The 22,295-nt window shown below is 40.8% G+C and overlaps 1 protein-coding gene across 2 annotated transcripts in view; it reads right to left on the bottom strand.

Annotated features, from left to right (window-relative positions):
* Window positions 1–765: 765 nt before the first annotated feature.
* Window positions 766–22,295, bottom strand: part of LOC130358194 (beta-arrestin-1) — a 255,931-nt gene continuing 234,401 nt past the window's right edge. Inside the window, exons 13-16 of one of the 2 annotated variants that reach the window (XM_056561067.1) lie at window positions 14,128–14,151; window positions 10,733–10,803; window positions 6,150–6,201; window positions 766–2,983 (exon numbers count right to left, since the gene is read on the bottom strand). In XM_056561067.1, the coding sequence (XP_056417042.1) occupies window positions 2,875–2,983; window positions 6,150–6,201; window positions 10,733–10,803; window positions 14,128–14,151 (256 nt within the window). In that variant the 3' untranslated portion in view covers window positions 766–2,874. The remainder of the gene's footprint in view (window positions 2,984–6,149; window positions 6,202–10,732; window positions 10,804–14,127; window positions 14,152–22,295) is intronic. The other variant, XM_056561068.1, reaches the window with a different exon arrangement.

Genomic DNA, 22,295 nt, shown 5'->3' with positions numbered 1-22,295 from the left:
TATCCCCTATCCTTTGGATAGGGGATAAGATGTTTAGGCACCGGAGAACCCCTTTAAGGCCATGTTCACACACAGTTTTTTCTGTAGCAATTTTTTAATAAATTGGTTAAAAAATGAAAATGTTTTGTTATTTTTAACTTACTATTTATTTACATTCTGTGGCTGATTTTTATTGTTAGATTTTTTTTAACCAGAAAAAAAATTATGATTTTGCTTGACAACAATAGAATATAATAGCAATGATAACAGAATATTTGCCGATTTAACCAGTTTTTTTTAACCATAAAAAAACTGTTTTACGGGCTTTTTACAGCTACTAAAATGGTGTGTGAACATATCCAACAGTGTTTTCCTAGTGTTAATATAGTTTAACAAATGTTTATTTTCTCCTTGTAAATTTAGTAGTAGTATTTTAAAACTAAGTATAAAAAAAAAAATCATAAAATAATTAGGACAAAAAACTAGGCTATTTTTCACAAGTTATGGTCACTTTTACTAAATATACATCTTATCCATATGATGAAAAAACTTACATGAATAGTCATTATACAAAGATAAAATATTTACATACGAAACTAAGTAAAATTAAATTACTAAGCTGTATTCAGTGCCGTATTCTAAGCAAAAAGCTATTTAGAGGGTTAAAGAATTATGATGGGATAATCCTATGAAATGTAAGAAAATTTGTTTGTGATCGGCCCAGGGGCATTATATTGCTGTGGAATTTGTTGGGGGAAAAAAACTTGGCCAATTGCGGTTTTGTTAAAAAAAAAATGTTGAATGGCAACCCTTATTTTATGACTTTGGAGATGATTAAATATGTATAATATGATCCATATCATCTTCAAAATAATTTTTTTTTACACATCAGATGATTACAAATTTCCATCTCTCTCAAAAAAGCTTTGTTAGTTTTTAGGTAGACACGACACTAACTAACACTGGCTATAGCTTTAAAGAGAACAGATATAGTTACCGCATATTCATGCCAATTCAGGGATCAATATTTTATTGAAAAATGGATATCAGAAAAACTCCCAGTACGACTCATATTTGGATTCTGAAGACCAGGTGACCTACATGTGCAATATTTTTTAAATTTTCCCACAATTCCAGTTCGTATCACATTGCAAGAGCACGTCAGGCTTTGATCAATAGGAAAGCAAAAAATAATGTTGAGAAAACTGAACCCAATATCCTGATTAAAACAGAAAAATATAGGCCATTAACATGCCCTAAGAATTTATGTTTTTTAGGGGTTTAAGTAAAAAAAAAAAAGTATATATATATATATATATATATATATATATATATATATATTATTTGTTTGTTTATTAATTAAAATATTTCAAACTTAAAAACTTAAATAGTAATAGGATCTTCTTATCTTTCTCTCAAACTGAGAAGCTTTTTAAAAAAAAATTGGGGCAGTAATTTTTATGACAGTTGATTTTTTTTTTTTGTTTTACAATTTTAAAAAATCGCCACACTGAATTTTCTATGTCTGTGTTCAGACCTAAACAATGAGTACACCCATAATAATAAAAATAAGAAAAATCTTTAATTTTACCCCTACACTCCACTCTAAAAATAAACTTTTTTTTTGTCTTGCTTTTGATCATATGATGGATCTTTGTTGGATTACGAGATTAAAAAAAAAAAAAAAATTATACAGAAGAAATTTCAGAAGATGATGAAATAAAAAAAAATATTTGGTTAAAAATTTGACCAAATTAAGAGATTTTTTTTGTATTGTGCAGCTGAAACAAAAAAAATCCAAAATATTTTTTTTTGTTTTGCCAGTCATACTTTCTAGCTTATGAATAAAAACAAAAAGGCATGTACAATACGATTATATGCTATTATAATAAAAAAGTTGAAAAAGGAAAAATTTCAAAAATAATAATGGAATAATATTCCAAAATTGGATTATGAAATGAGTTATTCAAACACCCAGTCTTAAAGACTGTTTTAGGTAAAGGATTCCGCTTAAGAAAGCCTCCTTTAATGAGTTCCACCAAAATATTGTCCAAAAATCTTTTGGGTTAAACATTGTACATTAATTCTCATGAGTAGCCATTTATCTATTTGCCAAATAGGCCTAAGAATGGCTAATAATCACAAATTATTTATCTGGGCAAAACCAGTCCTCACCAGATACCCGGTGAATGACAAAATATTGACTTAAATCTCAAAATTTCAGATGACATTACGTCTCATGTAGGGTGATAGGAAAGATTTACTGGACCGCTCGGCCTCTATACTCAATACATGACTAAGGCAGATTACTCTTCAGAATAGAACGGAGTAGTAGTCCTCTCGTAATTCAGACAAAAAATGTCCTTTTTGTATCAAAAAAATTCTCTTCCTATTTTTGAATTCCTATGAAAGAAATTTTTGAACATAGTAAAGTGCCATTAGATCTCACCACATTGACTAACACACTGTAATACGGTAGCTGTCGAGAGTGCTTTGTTTTGTATAAAAGGTGTTTGCTTTTGATTTCCTTCAAAGCTATGTGATTTTTTTTTACTACCTTTTTGTTTTCCATAACAAATACTTGTATGATACTACCGTAATTATACAAAATGCATAAAAGACTCGGTTAATAGAAAAGTGCTACAAGAACTCCTCACGTACAGTAATCGGTTGCACGAATCATGATTGTACTTTAAATTTAAGATAGTGTTAGCCAGAAGTGAAAAGAAGTAGCGAGATGCGGATCGACAATTATGGCACAGCAAGAAGATTATAAGGGCTGCCAGAATCTGGGTAACTTATTTTTTTTGTTGGGGGGGAGGGCTCTTTAGAGTACGAATAAAGAAGCCCAATCCACGAGTTTAACACTGTGATAAGATTACAACGGGTCCCTGTTTATCTGTCATTCGCAGGAGAGTTTGTTTCTTCGTCGTCCTCTTCCTTGTCGTCTTTCATCCCTTTCAGTCTTTGACGAGCAAAATCTTCAAAAACGATGTCGTCATCGCTTGGGGAGAAAAGATTAAAAAAAGAAAGAATGTCAGTAGAGTGAACACGATTCTTACAACAGTGTTTTTGTGATGATGTTACAAAATACAGGTTCCATGGTGCAACGGAAAGCATGGAGGACCACCACACAAGTCCTGGAGATGAACTTAGCAGCCACTGAGGAAAACTTGTAAAATCATATGGTTGGACCCTTTAAAGGTTTCCATATAGCATTCATTTAGTGGGCACAATGTTCTTCTATACTTTTCCCCACTGTCTTTGGGACATTCATCAACTAACAGGTCCCATGACCATTTCCCTCAGGGTTTAATGGTATTGGCCGACTACTTCTTGCTCATGGGAGCTTACCACAAGTCCCCAATCGGTAGATCTCAGGGCAAAGAAGGATTGAGCATGCTAAATTACAACATATCTGATGCTTTGTTGCGGCAAGAAGTAAGGCAGTGCCATAGTGCTCTAAGAGGAAAGAGGGGCCTGGAGGCTTCAGAGGGGTCTGAAGAAGACAAAGGGATCTGAGGGGAGAGAGAAACCTGGAGTCAGAGGTCTAAAGGGGACAGAGGTGTCTGAAGAGACAGAGGTACCTGGAGGTGACACAGGGGTTTGAAGAAACAGAGGAGCCTGGATGGTACATAAGGGTTTCAGGTAACAGAAAGGTCTGAGAAGAAAAAGAGGTCTGGCTAGGACAGTGGGGTCTGAGGAGACAGAGGGAACTGAGGTGAGAGAGAAACCTGAAGGAGACAGAGGTCTAAACGGGACAGAGGAGTCTGAAGAGACAGAGGGACTTGGAGGTGACAAAGGGGTTTGAAGAAACAAAGGAGCCTGGAGGGTAGATAAGGGTCTTAGTTAACAGAAAGGTCTAAGAAGAAAAAGAGGTCTGACTGGGACAGTGGGGTCTGAGGAGACAGAGGAGTCTGGGGGGAGAGGGGGACAGAGGAGTCTGGAGGGGACAGTGGGGTCTGGAGGGGACAGAAGGGTCTGGGTCACAGAAAAGTCTGAGGAGAGAGAAAAACCTGGAGGAGACAGAGGGCTCTGAAGAGACAGAGGAGTCCAGAGGGTACAGAGGAGTCTGAGGTCACAGAAGTGTCTGAGAAGTCAAAGGGGTCTGGATGTGACAGAGGCGTCTGAAGAGACAGAGGAGTTGGGGTAGGCAGAGGGGACATAAGAGTCTGAAGGGGACCAAAGGGTCTAAGGAGGAAGAAAAGAAAATAACAATAATGAGTTCAATTACACAATCAGTAATAAAGAGAAACACTGACCCGATATTACCATGTTACAAACATTTTTAAACCATAGGGAGAAGTATTATAGTAGTTATATTCTTGTATATAGGAGGCAGTATTATAGTAATTATATTCTTGTATATAGGAGCAGTATTATAGTAGTTATATTCTTGTATATAGGAGCAGTATTATAGTACCGGTAGTTATATTCTTGTATATAGGAGCAGTATTATAGTAGTTATATTCTTGTATATAGGAGGCAGTATTATAGTAGTTATATTCTTGTATATAGGAGGCAGTATTATAGTAATTATATTCTTGTATATAGGAGCAGTATTATAGTAGTTATATTCTTGTATATAGGAGCAGTATTATAGTAGTTATATTCTTGTATATAGGAGCAGTATTATAGTAGTTATATTTTTGTATATAGGAGCAGTATTATAGTAGTTATATTCTTGTATATAGGAGCAGTATTATAGTAGTTATATTCTTGTATATGGGAAGCAGTATTATAGTAGTTATATTCTTGTATATAGGAAGCAGTATTATAGTAGTTATATTCTTGTATATAGGGGCAGTATTATAGTAGTTATATTCTTGTATATAGGAGCAGTATTATAGTAGTTATATTCTTGTACATAGGAGCAGTATTATAGTAGTTATATTCTCTTATAGGAGCAGTATTATAATAGTTATATTCTTGTATATAGGAGCAGTATTATAGTAGTTATATTCTTGTATATAGGAGCAGTATTATAGTAGTTATATTCTTGTATATAGGGGCAGTATTATAGTAGTTATATTCTTGTATATAGGAGCAGTATTATAGTAGTTATATTCTTGTATATAGGAGCAGTATTATAGTAGTTATATTCTTGTATATAGGAGCAGTATTATAGTAGTTATATTCTTGTATATACTAGACAATATTATAGTAGTTATATTCATGTATATAGGGAGCAGTATTATAGTAGTTATATTCTTGTATATAGGGAGCAGTATTATAGTAGTTATATTCTTGTATATAGGGAGCAGTATTATAGTAGTTATATTTTTGTACTGTATATAGGAGCAGTATTATAGTAGTTATATTCTTGTATATAGGGGGCAGTATTATAGTAGTTATATTCTTGTATATAGGAGCAGTATTATAGTAGTTATATTCTTGTATATAGGAGCAGTATTATAGTAGTTATATTCTTGTATATAGGAGCAGTATTATAGTAGTTATATTCTTGTATATAGGAGCAGTATTATAGTAGTTATATTCTTGTATATAGGAGCAGTATTATAGTAGTTATATTCTTGTATATAGGAGCAGTATTATAGTAGTTATATTCTTGTATATAGGAGCAGTATTATAGTAGTTATATTCTTGTATATAGGAGCAGTATTATAGTAGTTATATTCTTGTATATAGGAGCATTATTATAGTAGGTATATTCTTGTATATAGGAGCAGTATTATAGTAGGTATATTCTTGTATATAGGAGCAGTATTATAGTAGTTATATTCTTGTATATAGGAGGCAGTATTATAGTAGTTATATTCTTGTATATAGGAGGCAGTATTATAGTAGTTATATTCTTGCACATAGGAGGCAGTATTATAGTAGTTATATTTTTATAAATAGGAAGCGGTATTATATAGATAACATTATCAGATGTCTCTACAATGAACTTCAGTCATGTTGATATCAGTATCGAGTGACATTTTCCTATAAACAACATATAACAAACAAGCAAATGAAGAAGCAAAGCACAAAAGGTGACATCTTACTTTGATTTTCCTTTGTCTATGCACATGCAAAGATGAATGGAAAGCCATGCAGGAGAGACAGAATGGTTAGATCAGACATGCAGTAGTATCAGACATGACTATGGATCATGGAGGTCATTGTACAGAGGTCACATAATAATATCATAGACACTTGTAGCTTACTGTGTATCAAATTCTATGAGATTTGTATCTATAGGAGCTTCACTCTCAGGAACTACAAGAGAAAGTCACAAACATCAACGTCAACTACAGACACAGACATCAAACAACTGGACAGAATAATAATAATAACAACAACAATAATAATAAAAAATAATAATAAAAAGCACTACTACTACTACAATACTACTACTTATTATTAATAATAATAAAAATAATACTATTACTACGACTACTTATTATTTTTATTATCATTATTATTGTTTATTATTATTAAATAATAATAATAATATTTTACTACCTATTATCATTATTAGTATTATTAATAATAATAATTATTATTATTATTTATATTATTATTACAACAATAATAATAATAATACCCATAATTGTATCAGAATTTGTTTAATTTTTTTATGCTTTTTTTGGAAGAAAATTTCATATGGACAGAAAAAAGAAAATGGAGTGTAAAATGTAATTTAAAAAAAATAAAACATGCTTACCCCTCAGCTTGCTGCCACTATAGTGCTGCTGCAACTAGGGTTCCCCCAGCTGTTGCAAAACTACAACTCCCAGCAGCCGTTGGCTGTCCGGGCATGCTGGAAGTTGTAGTTTTGCAACACCTTCTGTCAAACACTCAGAGCAAAACTGATACAATGTTCCAGATTTATCAATCTGCCTGAAACCGTTAAAGGGGTACTCTGCTGGAAAACATTCTTTTTTTTTTTTTAAATCAACTGGTGCCAGAAAGTAAAGCATATTTGTAAATGACTTCTATTACCTTCTAGTACTTATTAGTGGCTGTATGCTACAGAGGAAATTCTTTTCTTTTTTTTTATTTCTTTTTTGTCTTGTCCACAGGGCTCTCTGCTGACACTGTCCAGAGCAGGAGAAAATCCCCATAGCAAACCTATGCTGCCCTGGACAGTTCCTGACACGGACAGAGGTGTAAGCAGAGAGCACTGTGGACAAGACAAAAAAGAAATTCAAAAAGAAAATAATTTCCTCTATAGCATACAGCTGGAAGGATTAAGATTTTTAAATAGAAGTAATTTACAAATCTGTTTAACTTTCTGGCACCAGTTCATTAAAAAAAAAAAAAAAAGTTTTCCACCGGAGTACCCCTTTAAGTGTTTGATTTGCCCATAGCAACTGTTCAGAGTTGAGCTTTCATTGTCACCTTAAAGAGGTACTCCGTCCCTAGACATCTTATCCCTTATCCAAAGAATAGGGGATAAGATGTCTGATCACGGGGGCCTCGTCGCTGGGACCCCCCCCCCCTTGATCTCACTGCAGCATTCGGCGTTCATTTAGAATAGCGGCGCCGTAAGAGGCTCTTAATTTCACAGCCACACCCCCTCGTGACGCCACGCCACCTCAATGCAAGTCTTTGGGAGGGGGTGTGATGGCCACCACCAAGTCATGAGGGGGCATGGCCGTGACATCACAAGCCTCCGGCGCCGCATTGCTAGTTATCAGGCACGGAGTAAAGTTTGATCCGTTCACCGGATGACTGTGGAGGACTGTACCGCAACAGAGATCATGGGGGTCCCAGCGGCAGGACCCACACGATCAGACATCTTATCCCCTATCTTATCCTTTGGATAGGGGATAAGATGTCTAAGGGCGGAGTACCCGTTTAAGGATGCAAGGAATTTTTCGTTTTTGCACTTTCGTTTTTTCCTCCTCGCCTTCAAAAAGCCATAACGCTTTAAATTTCCCCTCAATTTACCATCTACAGGGCTTGTTCTATTGAGTCATCAATTGTTATTGTAATTGTTATTTGTAATGACATTGTCCGTTTCTTTGTCTTGTGGTATTTTCTATTTTGGGGCCTGTTCAGACATGCAGTTTATGTCTAAAAAATCTTAATCCTTCCAATAGTTATTAGCTTCTGAAGTTGAGTTGTTGTTTTCTGTCTAACTGCTCTCTGATGACTCACGTCCCGGGAGCTGTGCAGTTCCTATGGGGATATTCTCCCATCATGCACAGCTCCCGGGACGTGACATCATCATTGAGCAGTTAGAAAACTTCAGAAGCTAATAACTATTGGAAGGATTAAGATTTTTAATAGAAGTAATTTACAAATCTATTTAACTTTCCAGAGCCAGTTGATATATATATATATATATATATATATATATATATATATATATATAAAGTTTTTGCCTGGATAACCCCTTTAACTTCTCTCTAGTAAAGTGAGAGATAATGCTTCCAGCCCTTCAGCACTGGGAGGGAATATAAGGCATCTCCAGTTGCTGCTCTGGGCTGGTAATGACACCTTTTACTCTGTTTGTTTGTTTTTATGCACCTTTATCTGTCTGAGCACATGTATTCAGTCTGGCCATGGTTATCTGTCCTGTCTGTTATTGATATCTAGATTTTATCCTGCTTTGTTTAGTACCTTTTCGGTTTTAGTATTGTTGCATTGCATATATTTAGTGTTCCTTGTTTAGATCCGTGTTCAGATTGTATTCTGTTTTGCCTGAGTTTTGTGAATCTCAGTCCATGTTCACATTATGCTTTTGTATCAGTCCTGTTTGACCCTTGTTTGACCATGGATGCCCTAGGATAGAATCCTGTTCTGAGCTTTGTGCTATTCCGTCTATCTAGGAGTATGTAGGAGAGTATGCTTGTGTTTTATGTATTGTTATACATAACCGTTCCACACTGTTGAGTGTGCCGCTAGCAAGCGATCCATTTGGAGTTATTATTGCTGTCCACTCCTTTTATGTAGTGGGGTGTTTTTTTGTCTAGTGTGAATTGTGCTCTTGTTATCCTGACCTCTTTTAGTTTGCTCTATCCTTCCTTGTAGTATCTGTTTGCTGCTTTGCAGCATTCCTGTTATGTTCTTGACTTGTTCCCCGACATGTACTGTTCGTTTTGTTTGACTTGATGCCCATGCACTTTAGCGCAGTATAGGGACTGTCTTTGTGATTGTCGATCCGTCACTTAGGATGGATGGGCAATAGGAAGGGACAGCGGTTGTAGGGTTAGTTAGGGCGCACTAACTCCTTGCCGACCCCTTTCATGACAGACATCGCTCATTTTATCACCAAATGTATGGGAAAAAATTATTTTGTGAGGCAAATTTTAATTTAAAAAAAACACACACTTTGTGGACATACGTTTTTATGCAGTGCACTTTTCAGTAAAAAGGCCAATTCTGGACTTAATGTATGTTTTTTTACATTCACGCCATTGACTGTGTAGTTTTGATCAAGGCGCAAATCTACACCATCTAAAAGGAGAATGAGAAAAACCTCTACAGTAAGAAAGCTCTACAGTAAGAATACTAAGTACTAAATATTGTTTCTTATTTGCATTTATTTTAATTATTTTTAAAGGGTGATCTTATTTTTTCTTAGTGGAGGGGCTTTTATAGTCCTAATAGGAGACTGTTATATACAATCATTAGATTTCATTCACTGTATAACACTGTATGTAGAGTGTGATCAGCACTCCACTGATACAGCCTGGTTCTCCCAGGCGTCATCTATGGATCGGCGATCCGGCGGCACATAGGGGGACCTTCTGCCACCATTTTAGCCAATCGGACCCCCATGATCACATCATGGAGGTCCGATGATCCTCCTGAGCTAACCGACATGTTTTGTTTAATACTTTAGATGCTGTGATTGGCATTGATCACCGTGTCTAAAGGGTTTATGACGAGCAGCAGCAGGATCACTGTTCCCCATCATTAGCGGTGAGTGTCTGGCTGCCGCTATGAATCGAGTGTAGCTCCTGCACTCGCTTCATAGTCACTTTAAGGGGTACTTCCCTGGAAAACATTTTTTTTTTCAACTTGTGCCAGAAAGTTAAACAGATTTGTAAATTACTTCTATTTAAAAATCTTAATCCTTCCAGTACTTATCAGCTGCTATATGCTCCACAGGAAGTTCTTTTCTTTTTGAATTTCCATTCTGTCAGACCACATTACTCTCTCCTGACACCTCTGTCCATGTCAGGAACTGTCCAGAGCAGGAAAGGTTTGCTATGGGGATTTGTTCCTACTCTGGACAGTTCTTGACACGGACAGAGGTGTCAGCAGAGAGCACTGTAGTCAGGCAGAAAGGAAATTAAAAAAGAAAAGAACTTCCTGTGGAGCATACAGCAGCTGATAATTACTGGAAGGGTTACGATTTTTAAATAGAAGTAATTTACAAATCTGTTTAACTTTTTGACACCAGTTGATTAAAAAAAAAATGTTTTCCAGTGGAGTGCCCCTTTAATGCTCCGGGACATACATGCCGATGTTGTCCATGGATTAAAGAGTTAAATGACTGACATCAGTGGGATCGCTGTTGTTGGTCATTAATAGCTACCAGACATACATAACTCAGGGATCATAGCTGTTTAATGAACCATCATCCCGCCCAATTAGGGATAACATTTAGGTTCTGAATTCAAAGCCTTGGGCTTGAGAACCCTTGTCCCACCCGGGGGGAGGAGGGTGACTAAATATTTGTATAGCCCTCTTCTAAAAAAAAGGGAATTTCTTTTGGGTCTCCACTACCTCCTCCTACAGTGTTGTACTAAGCTTACCAGTCCCCCCAGCCCTTTATCTGGTCCCCCCTTACCTTCCCGGTGAAGAGGCTCCTCCTTGGGTTTCGGGTGCATTAAAGTAAAAGGCAGCTCTACAGCAACGTCACTGGGGCACAAGAATAAAAAATTATGGTTAGTGTCACATTTTTATCTTGTTTTTATTTATTTTTTTACATTTGCGACAAAACTAAAAATAAATTAAATAAATAATAGAAATCCCCCTGAAATGTTTTCATATTAGTATGTTCCTCTACATGTGATAGAAAATATTATAAATATAAAAGGTTTTTGTTATGAAAACATGATATGATATGAAAACGTGATATGCGGTATTAGGGAACATTTCATGGAGGGGGTCCTAAGAGCGACCATCACTCATCCCTGGGAATATTGGGGCCCATTTTGATCGAAAAGGGGAAAAGTAAGGTGTTTATGTGGTTTGCAAATATATTACGATTTTTGCATTACTGCGGAAAAAACTGCAGTTTTGTTGCAATTTTACAAAAATCATGGGGAAAAAAAACCACAATATATCTGCATGATGTGAACACATTCTTAAAGGGGTGCTCTGCCCCTAGACATCTTGTCCCCCATCCAAAGGATAGGGTATAAGATCCGGCCTCTGGGACTCCCCGCGATCTCCATGCAGCATCCAGCTTTCTGAATGTTATGTTCAGAACGCTTGGTGCGGGAGGCAGTGGTCATGACGTCACGCCACACCCCCTATATTCATGTCTATGGGAGGGGGCGTGGCACGACCACGGCTGCCCGCACATAATGTTCAGAATGCCTGAGATCATGGGGGCTCCCAGAAGGGGGTCCCCTGAGATCAGACATCATAACCCCTATCCTTTGGATTGGGGACAAAATATCTAGGGGCGGACTACCCCTTTAAGGTCAATTTATAAAATGACGCATTCACGTGACAGATTGCAGCAGCTCAATGGAGGAAATCAAAAAAACTCTGGGGGGGGGGGGGGATAAAGGAAACCTAAATCACATTCCAGCTTTAATTTTTCTTACAGGCATATTTAACCCTTTAACGACCCAGGAACTTAACATTTTAGAATTTCATTTTTTTTACCTCTTCCAAGAGACATAACCAAGAAACATTTTTCTTCATGCAGACCCATATGAGGGCTTGTTTTTTGCGGCACCAACAATACTTTGCATTGACACCTTTCATTTTACCATTTCATTTTATTTTATTTCAGAAAATTCCGCACATAAAATCAAAATCTGTATATATTTTATTTTTTATTTTTTAAAGCTTTTTTGGAAAGGGAGGGGGAATGGTAAAAGGGGTGATTGAAAATTTTATATAACAGAAGAGGTTTACTTATATTTTTTAAATGTTTTACACTTTTTAAGTCCCATGTATGAGAAATTTAAAGATTGCTCATACAGGTCCTCTTAGAGTGGTATTTCCCAACCAGGGTGCCTTCAGCTGTTGAAAAACTACAACTCTCACCATGACTTCAGCTGTCCTGGTATGCTAAACTATAGTTTTGCTATAGCTGGATGCACCCTGGTAAGGAAATTTAGCCTTAGGGGTTTTATATAAGCAATCTTTCTGTTGCTCATCCAGATCAATGCAGAACATATGTACTGCTTTGGGCCATCAGATATGCACTCTATTGGTACAGCCTGCCCCAGGCAGACTGTATTGATAGCAGAGTCTTGGCAGCTACAGACAGCATAGAAAATGCCTCGGACTGCGTGACAACTGATCTGAACCACTGCACCAACAATGACGTGAATATAGGCCGTTTTAATGCTGCTATCAGCTTTGACAGCGGCATCTAAGCAGTTAATAGCCAACAGTGGAGATTTCTCCATTCCGGCTACAAGCGGCGGCCGGTGGCTACAGAAAGCAGCCAGGTGCCACCAAATATGAAACTAGTTTGAGTCCCGAGGGTCGCCCCATACACCCTCAACATCATGGGTCGTTAAGGGGTTAAACAGGAAACAAGCAATCTATGGGCAACTGCCCCTCTGTTCCTTTGCACAAGTTTTGAAAAATCTCCCCCACGCCCTAAAACAGTGGTCTCCAAACCGCGGACCTCCATATGTTTCAAAACTACAACCCCCACCATGCCCGGACAGCCAAAGGCTGCTGGGAGTTGTAGTTTTTCAAGAGCTGGAGGTCCGCAGTTTGAAAAACACCACCCTATAGGTCGTTTTTCTCACTGTTTCTCAAATTTTATCAGGAAAATAAAAGAAAAATGTTAATCCAGTTCCTCGGGGGCGGGGTCAGTGACTTGCAAACATGGAAAGTGCAAATGATTACATGCAACGTATACAGATGTACATGCACCGAAATGTGACCAGATTGTGACATGGCAGAGCCCGGCCCTGAAAATGGGGGCCAGCCCCCATGGTGCCAACGACCCGGATATGATTAAAATCTGTACTGTGTCCTAAAAATCAAGCAAATCGTCAAAGTGAACAAAGGGTTAAATCTGGGATATCATTGAGCTACATCCTGTTTCGAACTCCGGTTACAGCCAGAGCTGCATTCATAATTCTGCTTGTATCTCCCATAATGCACAGCTTCAAAGTGTATTGCTTTATGGCTTTTCATCTAAGCCAGTAGTGTCCAAACAAGGGACCTCCAGCTGTTGCAAAACTACAACTCCCAGCATGCCCGGACAGCCAACGGCTGTCCGGGCATGTTGGGAGTTGTAGTTTTGCAACAGCTGGAGGTCCGAAGTTTAGAGACCACTGATCTAAGCTGTTATAGACAGATCTGCCGGCACAATGTTAAAAGCAGCAAGCGGCAGAAGTGTGAATACAGCTCTGGAGGTCATTTATACTCCAATCACATCTAAAGCAGTGCCGAATTCCTGCCGTTGTGCTCTATCCAGTGGTTACTGTGGCAAGTGATACCTCTCCCACCAGTTCAGCGCAGCAGAACCGGCAGAATCATGATTGCAGCTCTGGAGGTGAATGGAGTACAATTACCATATATGCAATACACGACTGAAGAAAATAATTAGTTTGCAACTCCAAAAACCGACATATACAAAGAGCATGCGCATCATGCAAAGATGGAGGAGACACGGTAACTGCCCAAGGGGTTGGGGGTGGTTTGGGACCCCCTATCTCACTTCAATGTCTGGTCTAGGAGAGCTATGGTGACGTCTCAGTTGGAGAACTAATGTTTTCAGTCATCGGGACCCCGAGATGTTGGGGGGTGGTGTCAGATGTAGAGTAAAGACACTAATAGACCTGGAGCTTGACCCACTACTGCCCCCTACGGGCAACTTCAGATTGAGCACCATTGGGCTTTCTAGTTCGTCCACAGTATGGAACCATTGGCCGGTGGCATGATGGAACAGATGGATGGATCATGTGACAAGACAGATGCATTGTGGGGAGGGAGTGGGGTTAGTGCATGGTCGTGACTTGCGGAGGTTCCAGCAATTACCTTGAGGCAAGGTCTCCCAGAAGGCTGCCATTGTTCAAAGTAGATCAGAGAATTAGTCAGCGCAAGCATCAGAGATCCCGAGACCACCCCACCCCCCTCTGAGTCTTCTTACCCCCACATAACATGCACAAAGAGCCTGTAGCCTAGTCTGGGACTTTCATGGACTTTACTCATCTCATACTGATTCTCCTGTCACCTCCAGAGCTGCATTCATACAGGACGTGCTCTGTTCTTATATATTACGATACTCTAGTCCAGTGGTTCTCAACCTGGGGTACAAGTACCCCCAGGGGTACTTAGCAGTTCTCCAGGGGGTACTTGAAAAAAAATCAGTAATGGCAGCCACAGCCACTGGTTACTGGTCTGGACCACTGTGAAAGAAATGGTCGGCTGACGTCACTGCACCGAGGAGCGGAGGAAAGCAAAGGGGAAGAGCGGGCACTGGGCGGCTGTGGGCAGTAATGACCATCAGCTTTGTTGCTCCACTGCCCCTGCAGACCGGGGACCTACTGCTACGAGCCATAACAATTGGTCCCCAGACCAGAGGAATAGTGGAGCAACAAAGTGGGACAGGATGGGGGCCTACAATTATATATGGGGACAGGATGGGGGCATACAACTATATATGGGGGCCTACAACTATATATGGGGGCAGGATGTGGGCCTACAACTATATATGGGGGCAGTATGGGGGTCTACAACTATATATGGGGGCCTACAACTATATATGGGGACAGGATGTGGGCCTACAACTATATATGGGGGCAGTATGGTGGCCTAAAACTATATATGGGGGCCTACAACTATATATGGGGACAGTATGGTGGCCTACAACTATATATGGGGGCAGTATGGTGGCCTACAACTATATATGGGGGCAGTATGGTGGCCTAAAATTATATATGGGGGAAGTATGGTGGCCTACAACTATATATGGGGGCAGTGTGGGGGCCTACAACTATATATGGGGACAGTATGGTGGCCTACAACTATATATGGGGGCAGTGTGGGGGCCTACAACTATATATGGGGGCAGTATGGGGGCCTACAACTATATATGGGGGCAGTATGGGGGCCTACAACTATATATGGGGACAGTATGGTGGCCTACAACTATATATGGGGACAGTATGGTGGCCTACAACTATATATGGGGACAGTATGGTGACCTACAACTATATATGGGGGCAGCAGTATGGTGACCTACAACTATATATGGGGACAGTATGGGGGCCTGCAACTATATATGGGGACAGTATGGGGAACTACAACTATATATGGGGGCAGTATGGTGACCTACAACTATATATGGGGGCAGTTTGGGGGCCTACAACTATATATGGGGGCAGTTTGGGGGCCTATAGCTATATTTGGGGGCACAGAAGGGGCCTACAACTATATATGGGGACAGTATGGGGGCCTACAACTATATATGGGGGCAGTATGAGGGCCTACAACTATATATGGGGACAGTATGGTGGCCTACAACTATATATGGGGGCAATATGGGGGCCTACAACTATATATGGGGGCAGTTTGGGGGCCTATAGCTATATTTGGGGGCACAGAAGGGGCCTACAACTATATATGGGGACAGTATGGGGGCCTACAACTATATATGGGGGCAGTATGAGGGCCTACAACTATATATGGGGGCAGTATGGGGGCCTACAACTATATATGCGGGCAGTATGGTGGCCTACAACTATATATGGGGGCAGTTTGGGGGCCTACAACTATATATGGGGGCAGTGTGGGGGCCTATAGCTATATATGGGGACAGTATGGGGGCCTACAACTATATATGGGGACAGTATGGGGGCCTATAGCTATATATGGGGACAGTGTGGGGGCCTACAACTATATATGGGGGCAGTGTGGGGGCCTATAGCTATATATGGGGGCAGTATGGGGGTCTACAACTATATATGGGGACAGTATGGGGGCCTACAACTATATATGGGGACAGTGTGGGGGCCTACAACTATATATGGGGGCAGTATGGGGGCCTACAACTATATATGGGGACAGTGTGGGGGCCTACAACTATATATGGGGGCAGTATAGGGGCCTACAACTATATATGGGGACAGTATGGGGGCCTACAACTATATATGGGGACAGTATGGGGGCCTATAGCTATATATGGGGACAGTGTGGGGGCCTACAACTATATATGGGGGCAGTATGGTGGACTACAACTATATATGGGGGCAGTATGGAGGACTACAACTATATATGGAGACAGTCTGAGGCCTACAACTATATATGGGGGCAGTATAGGGGCCTACAACTATATATGGGGACAGTATGGGGGCCTACAACTATATATGGGGACAGTGTGGGGGCCTACAACTATATATGGGGGCAGTATGGGGGCCTACAACTATATATGGGGGCAGTATGGTGGACTACAACTATATATGGGGGCAGTATGGAGGACTACAACTATATATGGGGACAGTATGGAGGCCTACAACTATATATGGAGACAGTCTGAGGCCTACAACTATATATGGGGGCAGTGTGGGGGCCTACAACTATATATGGGGGCAGTATGGGGGCCTACAACTATATATGGGGACAGTATGGTGGCCTACAACTATATATGGGGGCAGTGTGGGGGCCTACAACTATATATGGGGGCAGTATGGGGGCCTACAACTATATATGGGGACAGTGTGGGGGCCTACAACTATATATGGGGGCAGTATAGGGGCCTACAACTATATATGGGGACAGTATGGGGGCCTACAACTATATATGGGGACAGTATGGGGGCCTATAGCTATATATGGGGACAGTGTGGGGGCCTACAACTATATATGGGGGCAGTATGGTGGACTACAACTATATATGGGGGCAGTATGGAGGACTACAACTATATATGGAGACAGTCTGAGGCCTACAACTATATATGGGGGCAGTATGGGGGCCTACAACTATATATGGGGACAGTGTGGGAGCCTACAACTATATATGGGGACAGTGTGGGGGCCTACAACTATATATGGGGGCAGTATAGGGGCCTACAACTATATATGGGGACAGTATGGAGGACTACAACTATATATGGGGACAGTATGGAGGACTACAACTATATATTGGGACACTATGGGGGCCTACAACTATATATGGGGACAGTATGGGGGCCTACAACTATATATGGGGACAGTATGGGGGCCTACAACTATATATGGGGACAGTATGGGGGCCTATAGCTATATATGGGGACAGTGTGGGGGCCTACAACTATATATGGGGGCAGTATGGGGGCCTACAACTATATATGGGGACAGTGTGGGGGCCTACAACTATATATGGGGGCAGTGTGGGAGCCTACAACTATATATGGGGACAGTGTGGGGGCCTACAACTATATATGGGGGCAGTATGGGGGCCTACAACTATATATGGGGACAGTGTGGGGGCCTACAACTATATATGGGGGCAGTATAGGGGCCTACAACTATATATGGGGACAGTATGGGGGCCTACAACTATATATGGGGACAGTATGGGGGCCTATAGCTATATATGGGGACAGTGTGGGGGCCTACAACTATATATGGGGGCAGTATGGGGGCCTACAACTATATATGGGGACAGTATGGGGGCCTACAACTATATATGGGGACAGTGTGGGGGCCTACAACTATATATGGGGGCAGTATGGAGGACTACAACTATATATGGAGACAGTCTGAGGCCTACAACTATATATGGGGGCAGTGTGGGGGCCTACAACTATATATGGGGGCAGTATGGGGGCCTACAACTATATATGGGGACAGTATGGTGGCCTACAACTATATATGGGGGCAGTATGGGGGCCTACAACTATATATGGGGACAGTATGGTGGCCTACAACCATATATGGGGGCAGTATGGTGGCCTACAACTATATATGGGGGCAGTATGGGGGCCTACAACTATATATGGGGACAGTATGGTGGCCTACAACTATATATGGGGGCAGTGTGGGGGCCTACAACTATATATGGGGGCAGTATGGGGGCCTACAACTATATATGGGGACAGTATGGGGGCCTACAACTATATATGGGGACAGTATGGAGGACTACAACTATATATGGGGGCAGTATGGTGGCCTACAACTATATATGGGGGCAGTATGGGGGCCTACAACTATATATGGGGACAGTATGGTGGCCTACAACTATATATGGGGGCAGTGTGGGGGCCTACAACTATATATGGGGGCAGTATGGGGGCCTACAACTATATATGGGGGCAGTATGGTGGACTACAACTATATATGGGGGCAGTATGGGGTCCTACAGCTATATATGGGGGCAGTATGGTGGCCTACAACTATATATGGGGACAGTATGGGGGCCTACAACTATATATCGGGGCAGTGTGGGGGCCTACAACTATATATGGGGGCAGTGTGGGGGCCTATAGCTATATTTGGGGGCACAGAGGGGGCTAACAACCTTATAGGGACACAAAGCGGGTACTATTACTGTGTGTGACAATAAACATGGGGGGTTTGTAAATAGGAGGGTATTGTACTTCAGAAAGGAGCCTGAAATGTTGGTTCTGTGGAGACGTCTTGTATGGGAGAAATCTTCATGGCGGTCTAGGCCAGATAGTGAAGAAAAGTAAACAACTAAGAGAAGACGTCACCTGTAAATCGGGGACTGGGGAGATAGGGAACGGGTGGGACAAAATGTCTTTAATATGGGGGGGACAATTTTTCGGTAATGGGCTGTCAAGGGGTACTCAGGCAAAAAAGGTTGAGAACCACTGGTCTAGTCACCTCCAGAGCTGCAATCATAGTTCTACTACTTTTTTTTTTCCCTATTTTCCAGGCTACACAACTGCACCTCCTCCTATTATCTCTTCTGGTTCATGTCTACACAGGACATACTCTATTATTATTTATTGTGATACTCTAGTCACATCCAGAGCTGCATTCATAGTTCTACTCATTTTTCACCAGTATTTGGGCTACACAACTGCACCTTTTCCTATTACCTCTTCTGGTTCATGCCTATACAGGACGTGCTCTGTTCTTATATATTGTGATATTCTAGTCACCTCCAGAGCTGCAATCATTGTTCTACTACTTTTTTTTTACTAGTTTCCAGGCTACACAACTGCACCTTTTCCTCTTACCTCTTCTGGTTCATGCCTATACAGGACATGCTCTGTTCTAATATATTGTGATACTCTAGTCACCTCCAGAGCTGCATTTATAGTTCTACTACTTTTTTTTTTACTAGTTTTTGAGCTACACTAGTACACCTTCTCCTATTATCTCTTCTTCTTAACTGCCTATAAGGTACATGCTCTGTTCTTATATAGTCTGACACTCTAGTCACCCCCAGAGCTGCATTTATAGTTCTACTACTTTGTTACTAGCTGTCAAGTAGCACAATTACACCTTTTCCTATTACCTCTTCTGGTTCATGCCTATCAAGGACGTGCTCTGTTCTTATATATATTGTAATACTCTAGTCACCTCCAAAGCTGCATTCATAGTTCTACTACTTTGTTACTAGCTTTCAGGTTACACAACTACACCTTTTCCTCTTACCTCTTCTGGTTCATGCCTATAAAGGACATGCTCTGTTCTTATATATTGTAATACTCTAGTCACCTCCAGAGCTGCATTTATAGTTCTACTACTTTTTTTTACTATTTTTTTTAGCTACAAGTACACCTTCTCCTATTATCTCTTCTTCTTAACTGCCTATAAAGGACATGCTCTGTTCTTATATAATCTGACACTCTAGTCACCCCCAGAGCTGCAATTATAGCTCTACTTTTCAATAGTATTCAGGCTGCACAATACACATTTTCCTATTACCTCTTTTGGTTCACTGTCTATACAGGACATGCTCTATTCTTATATAGTGTTATACACTAGTCACCTCCAGAGCTGCATTCATAGTTCTACTACTTTTTATTACAATTTTTTTTTTTTTTACTACTGTTCCCAAACCGTGGTTGCTTCCAGATGTTGCCAAACTGCAACTCCCAGCATGCCCGGACAGCCGTTGGCTGTCCGGGCATGCTGGGAGTCGTAGTTTTGCAACAGCTGAAGGCACCCTGGTTAGGAAGCACTTGCCTAGAAGCTATAAGCAGCATTGTGAATGCAGCTTTGGTTGTTACTGGAGTAAATAAAGCGAAGGAATTACAGATCTCCATGATTATGACTAGAGATGAGCGAACTTACAGTAAATTTGATTCGTCACGAACTTCTCGGCTCGGCAGTTGATGACTTTTCCTGCATAAATTAGTTCAGCTTTCAGGTGCTCCGATGGGCTGGAAAAGGTGGATACAGTCCTAGGAGACTCTTTCCTAGCAATGTATCCACCTTTTCCAGCCCACCGGAGCACCTGAAGGCTGAACTAATTTATGCAGGAAAAGTCATCAACTGCCGAGCAGAGAAGTTCGTGACAAATCGAATTTACTGTAAGTTCGCTCATCTCTAATTATGATGGGAAACAAACACTACAAATATCCCAAATATATATAATGCAATATCACAGGCACATACTGGATGGTATATAGGATTCCTGCTCAGTATAGTATACAAATGACAAAGATTTGTATTTAGGGAACTCCTAGTGGTCATCAGTAGTATGACACTAAATCCTCATAGTTGGACTCGAGGAAAGAGAGGGACTATTATGGACAAAAAAATAAAAAAGTAAAAAATAGTTAAAATAAAAATGTTATTCCATCTCCTTTCAACAGAAAAAAAAATTATCTCGGCTTTTTCGTTCAGATCGAGAGCATTCTGCAGAATTTAGTCAGCTCGACGTGATGCTATAAATAGCGGCAAAATAAAGGAAGAGCCGAGCCCGCAGCACATCGCGTTCTGAGTCACCAGCTGTGACCGTGGTGACTCTCTGAAGCAACGTATGCGGTGACAATAAAAGGATCAGAACAAAAGAATGAGACTAAATGCTTTACACTGCATCTCCCCTCCCTGGATGCGGCACAGTGGAAGTTAGAGGACTGGCTTTGAGTTTCCTTATGGATTTTATTATTGGTGGCTTGGAACTTTTTTATCATGTCTGTGCCGGTTTAGGGGGTCTGGTCTGGGGTCTGTATTTGTTTAGGGTTCTGGTCTGTGATCTGTATTAGTTTAATGGTCGGGTCTGGTCTGTGATCTGTATTAGTTAAATGGTCTGGTCTGGGGTCTGTATTAGTTTAGGGGTCTGGTCTGGGGTTTGTATCAGTTTAGGGGTCTGTATCAGTTTAGGGGGTCTGGTCTGTGATCTGTATTAGTTTAATGGTCGGGTCTGGTGTCTGTATTAGTTTAGGGGTCTGGTCTGGGGTTTGTATCAGTTTAGGGGGTCTGGTCTGGGATCTGTATTAGTTTAATGGTCGGGTCTGGTCTGGAGTCTGTATTAGTTTAGGGGTCTGGTCTGGGGTTTGTATCAGTTTACGGGGTCTGGTCTGGGATCTGTATTAGTTTAATGGTCGGGTCTGGTCTGGGGTCTGTATTAGTTTAGGGGTCTGGTCTGGGGTTTGTATCAGTTAAGGGGGTCTGGTCTGGGATCTGTATTAGTTTAGGGGTCGGGTCTGTGGTCTGTATTTGTTTAGGGTTCTGGTCTGTGATCTGTATTAGTTTAATGGTCGGGTGTGGTCTGTGATCTGTATTAGTTTAATGGTCGGGTCTGGTCTGGGGTCTGTATTAGTTTAGGGGTCTGGTCTGGGGTTTGTATCAGTTTAGGGGGTCTGGTCTGGGATCTGTATTAGTTTAATGGTCGGGTCTGGTCTGGGGTCTGTATTAGTTTAGGGGTCTGGTCTGGGATCTGTATTAGTTTAGGGGTCTGGTCTGTGGTCTGTATTTGTTTAGGGATCTGGTCTGTGATCTTTATTAGTTTAGGTTTCTGATCTGGGGTGTGTCAGTTTAGGGGTCTTGTTAGGGATATGGTCTGGGGTCTGTATTAGTTTAAGGGTCTGGTCTGGGGTCTGAATTAGTGTAGGGGTCTGGTCTGGCGTCTGGATTAGTTTAAGGGTCTGGTCTGGGGTCTGGATTAGTTTAGGGGTCTAGTCTGGGATCTACCACTGGGGGTTCTACCATGAGCACACTAGACTGCCTCTAGATTCTGCACAGACTTGCCTTTATTGCTTTTTGATGGGTGAGGTTTTGAGGTCTGGTCTAGGGTCTGTATTTTTT

Source organism: Hyla sarda, chromosome 2 (genome assembly GCF_029499605.1).
Source record: "Hyla sarda isolate aHylSar1 chromosome 2, aHylSar1.hap1, whole genome shotgun sequence".
In the NCBI taxonomy this organism is placed as follows: Eukaryota; Metazoa; Chordata; class Amphibia; order Anura; family Hylidae; genus Hyla; species Hyla sarda.
This window is presented reverse-complemented; position numbering and strand designations above follow the sequence as displayed.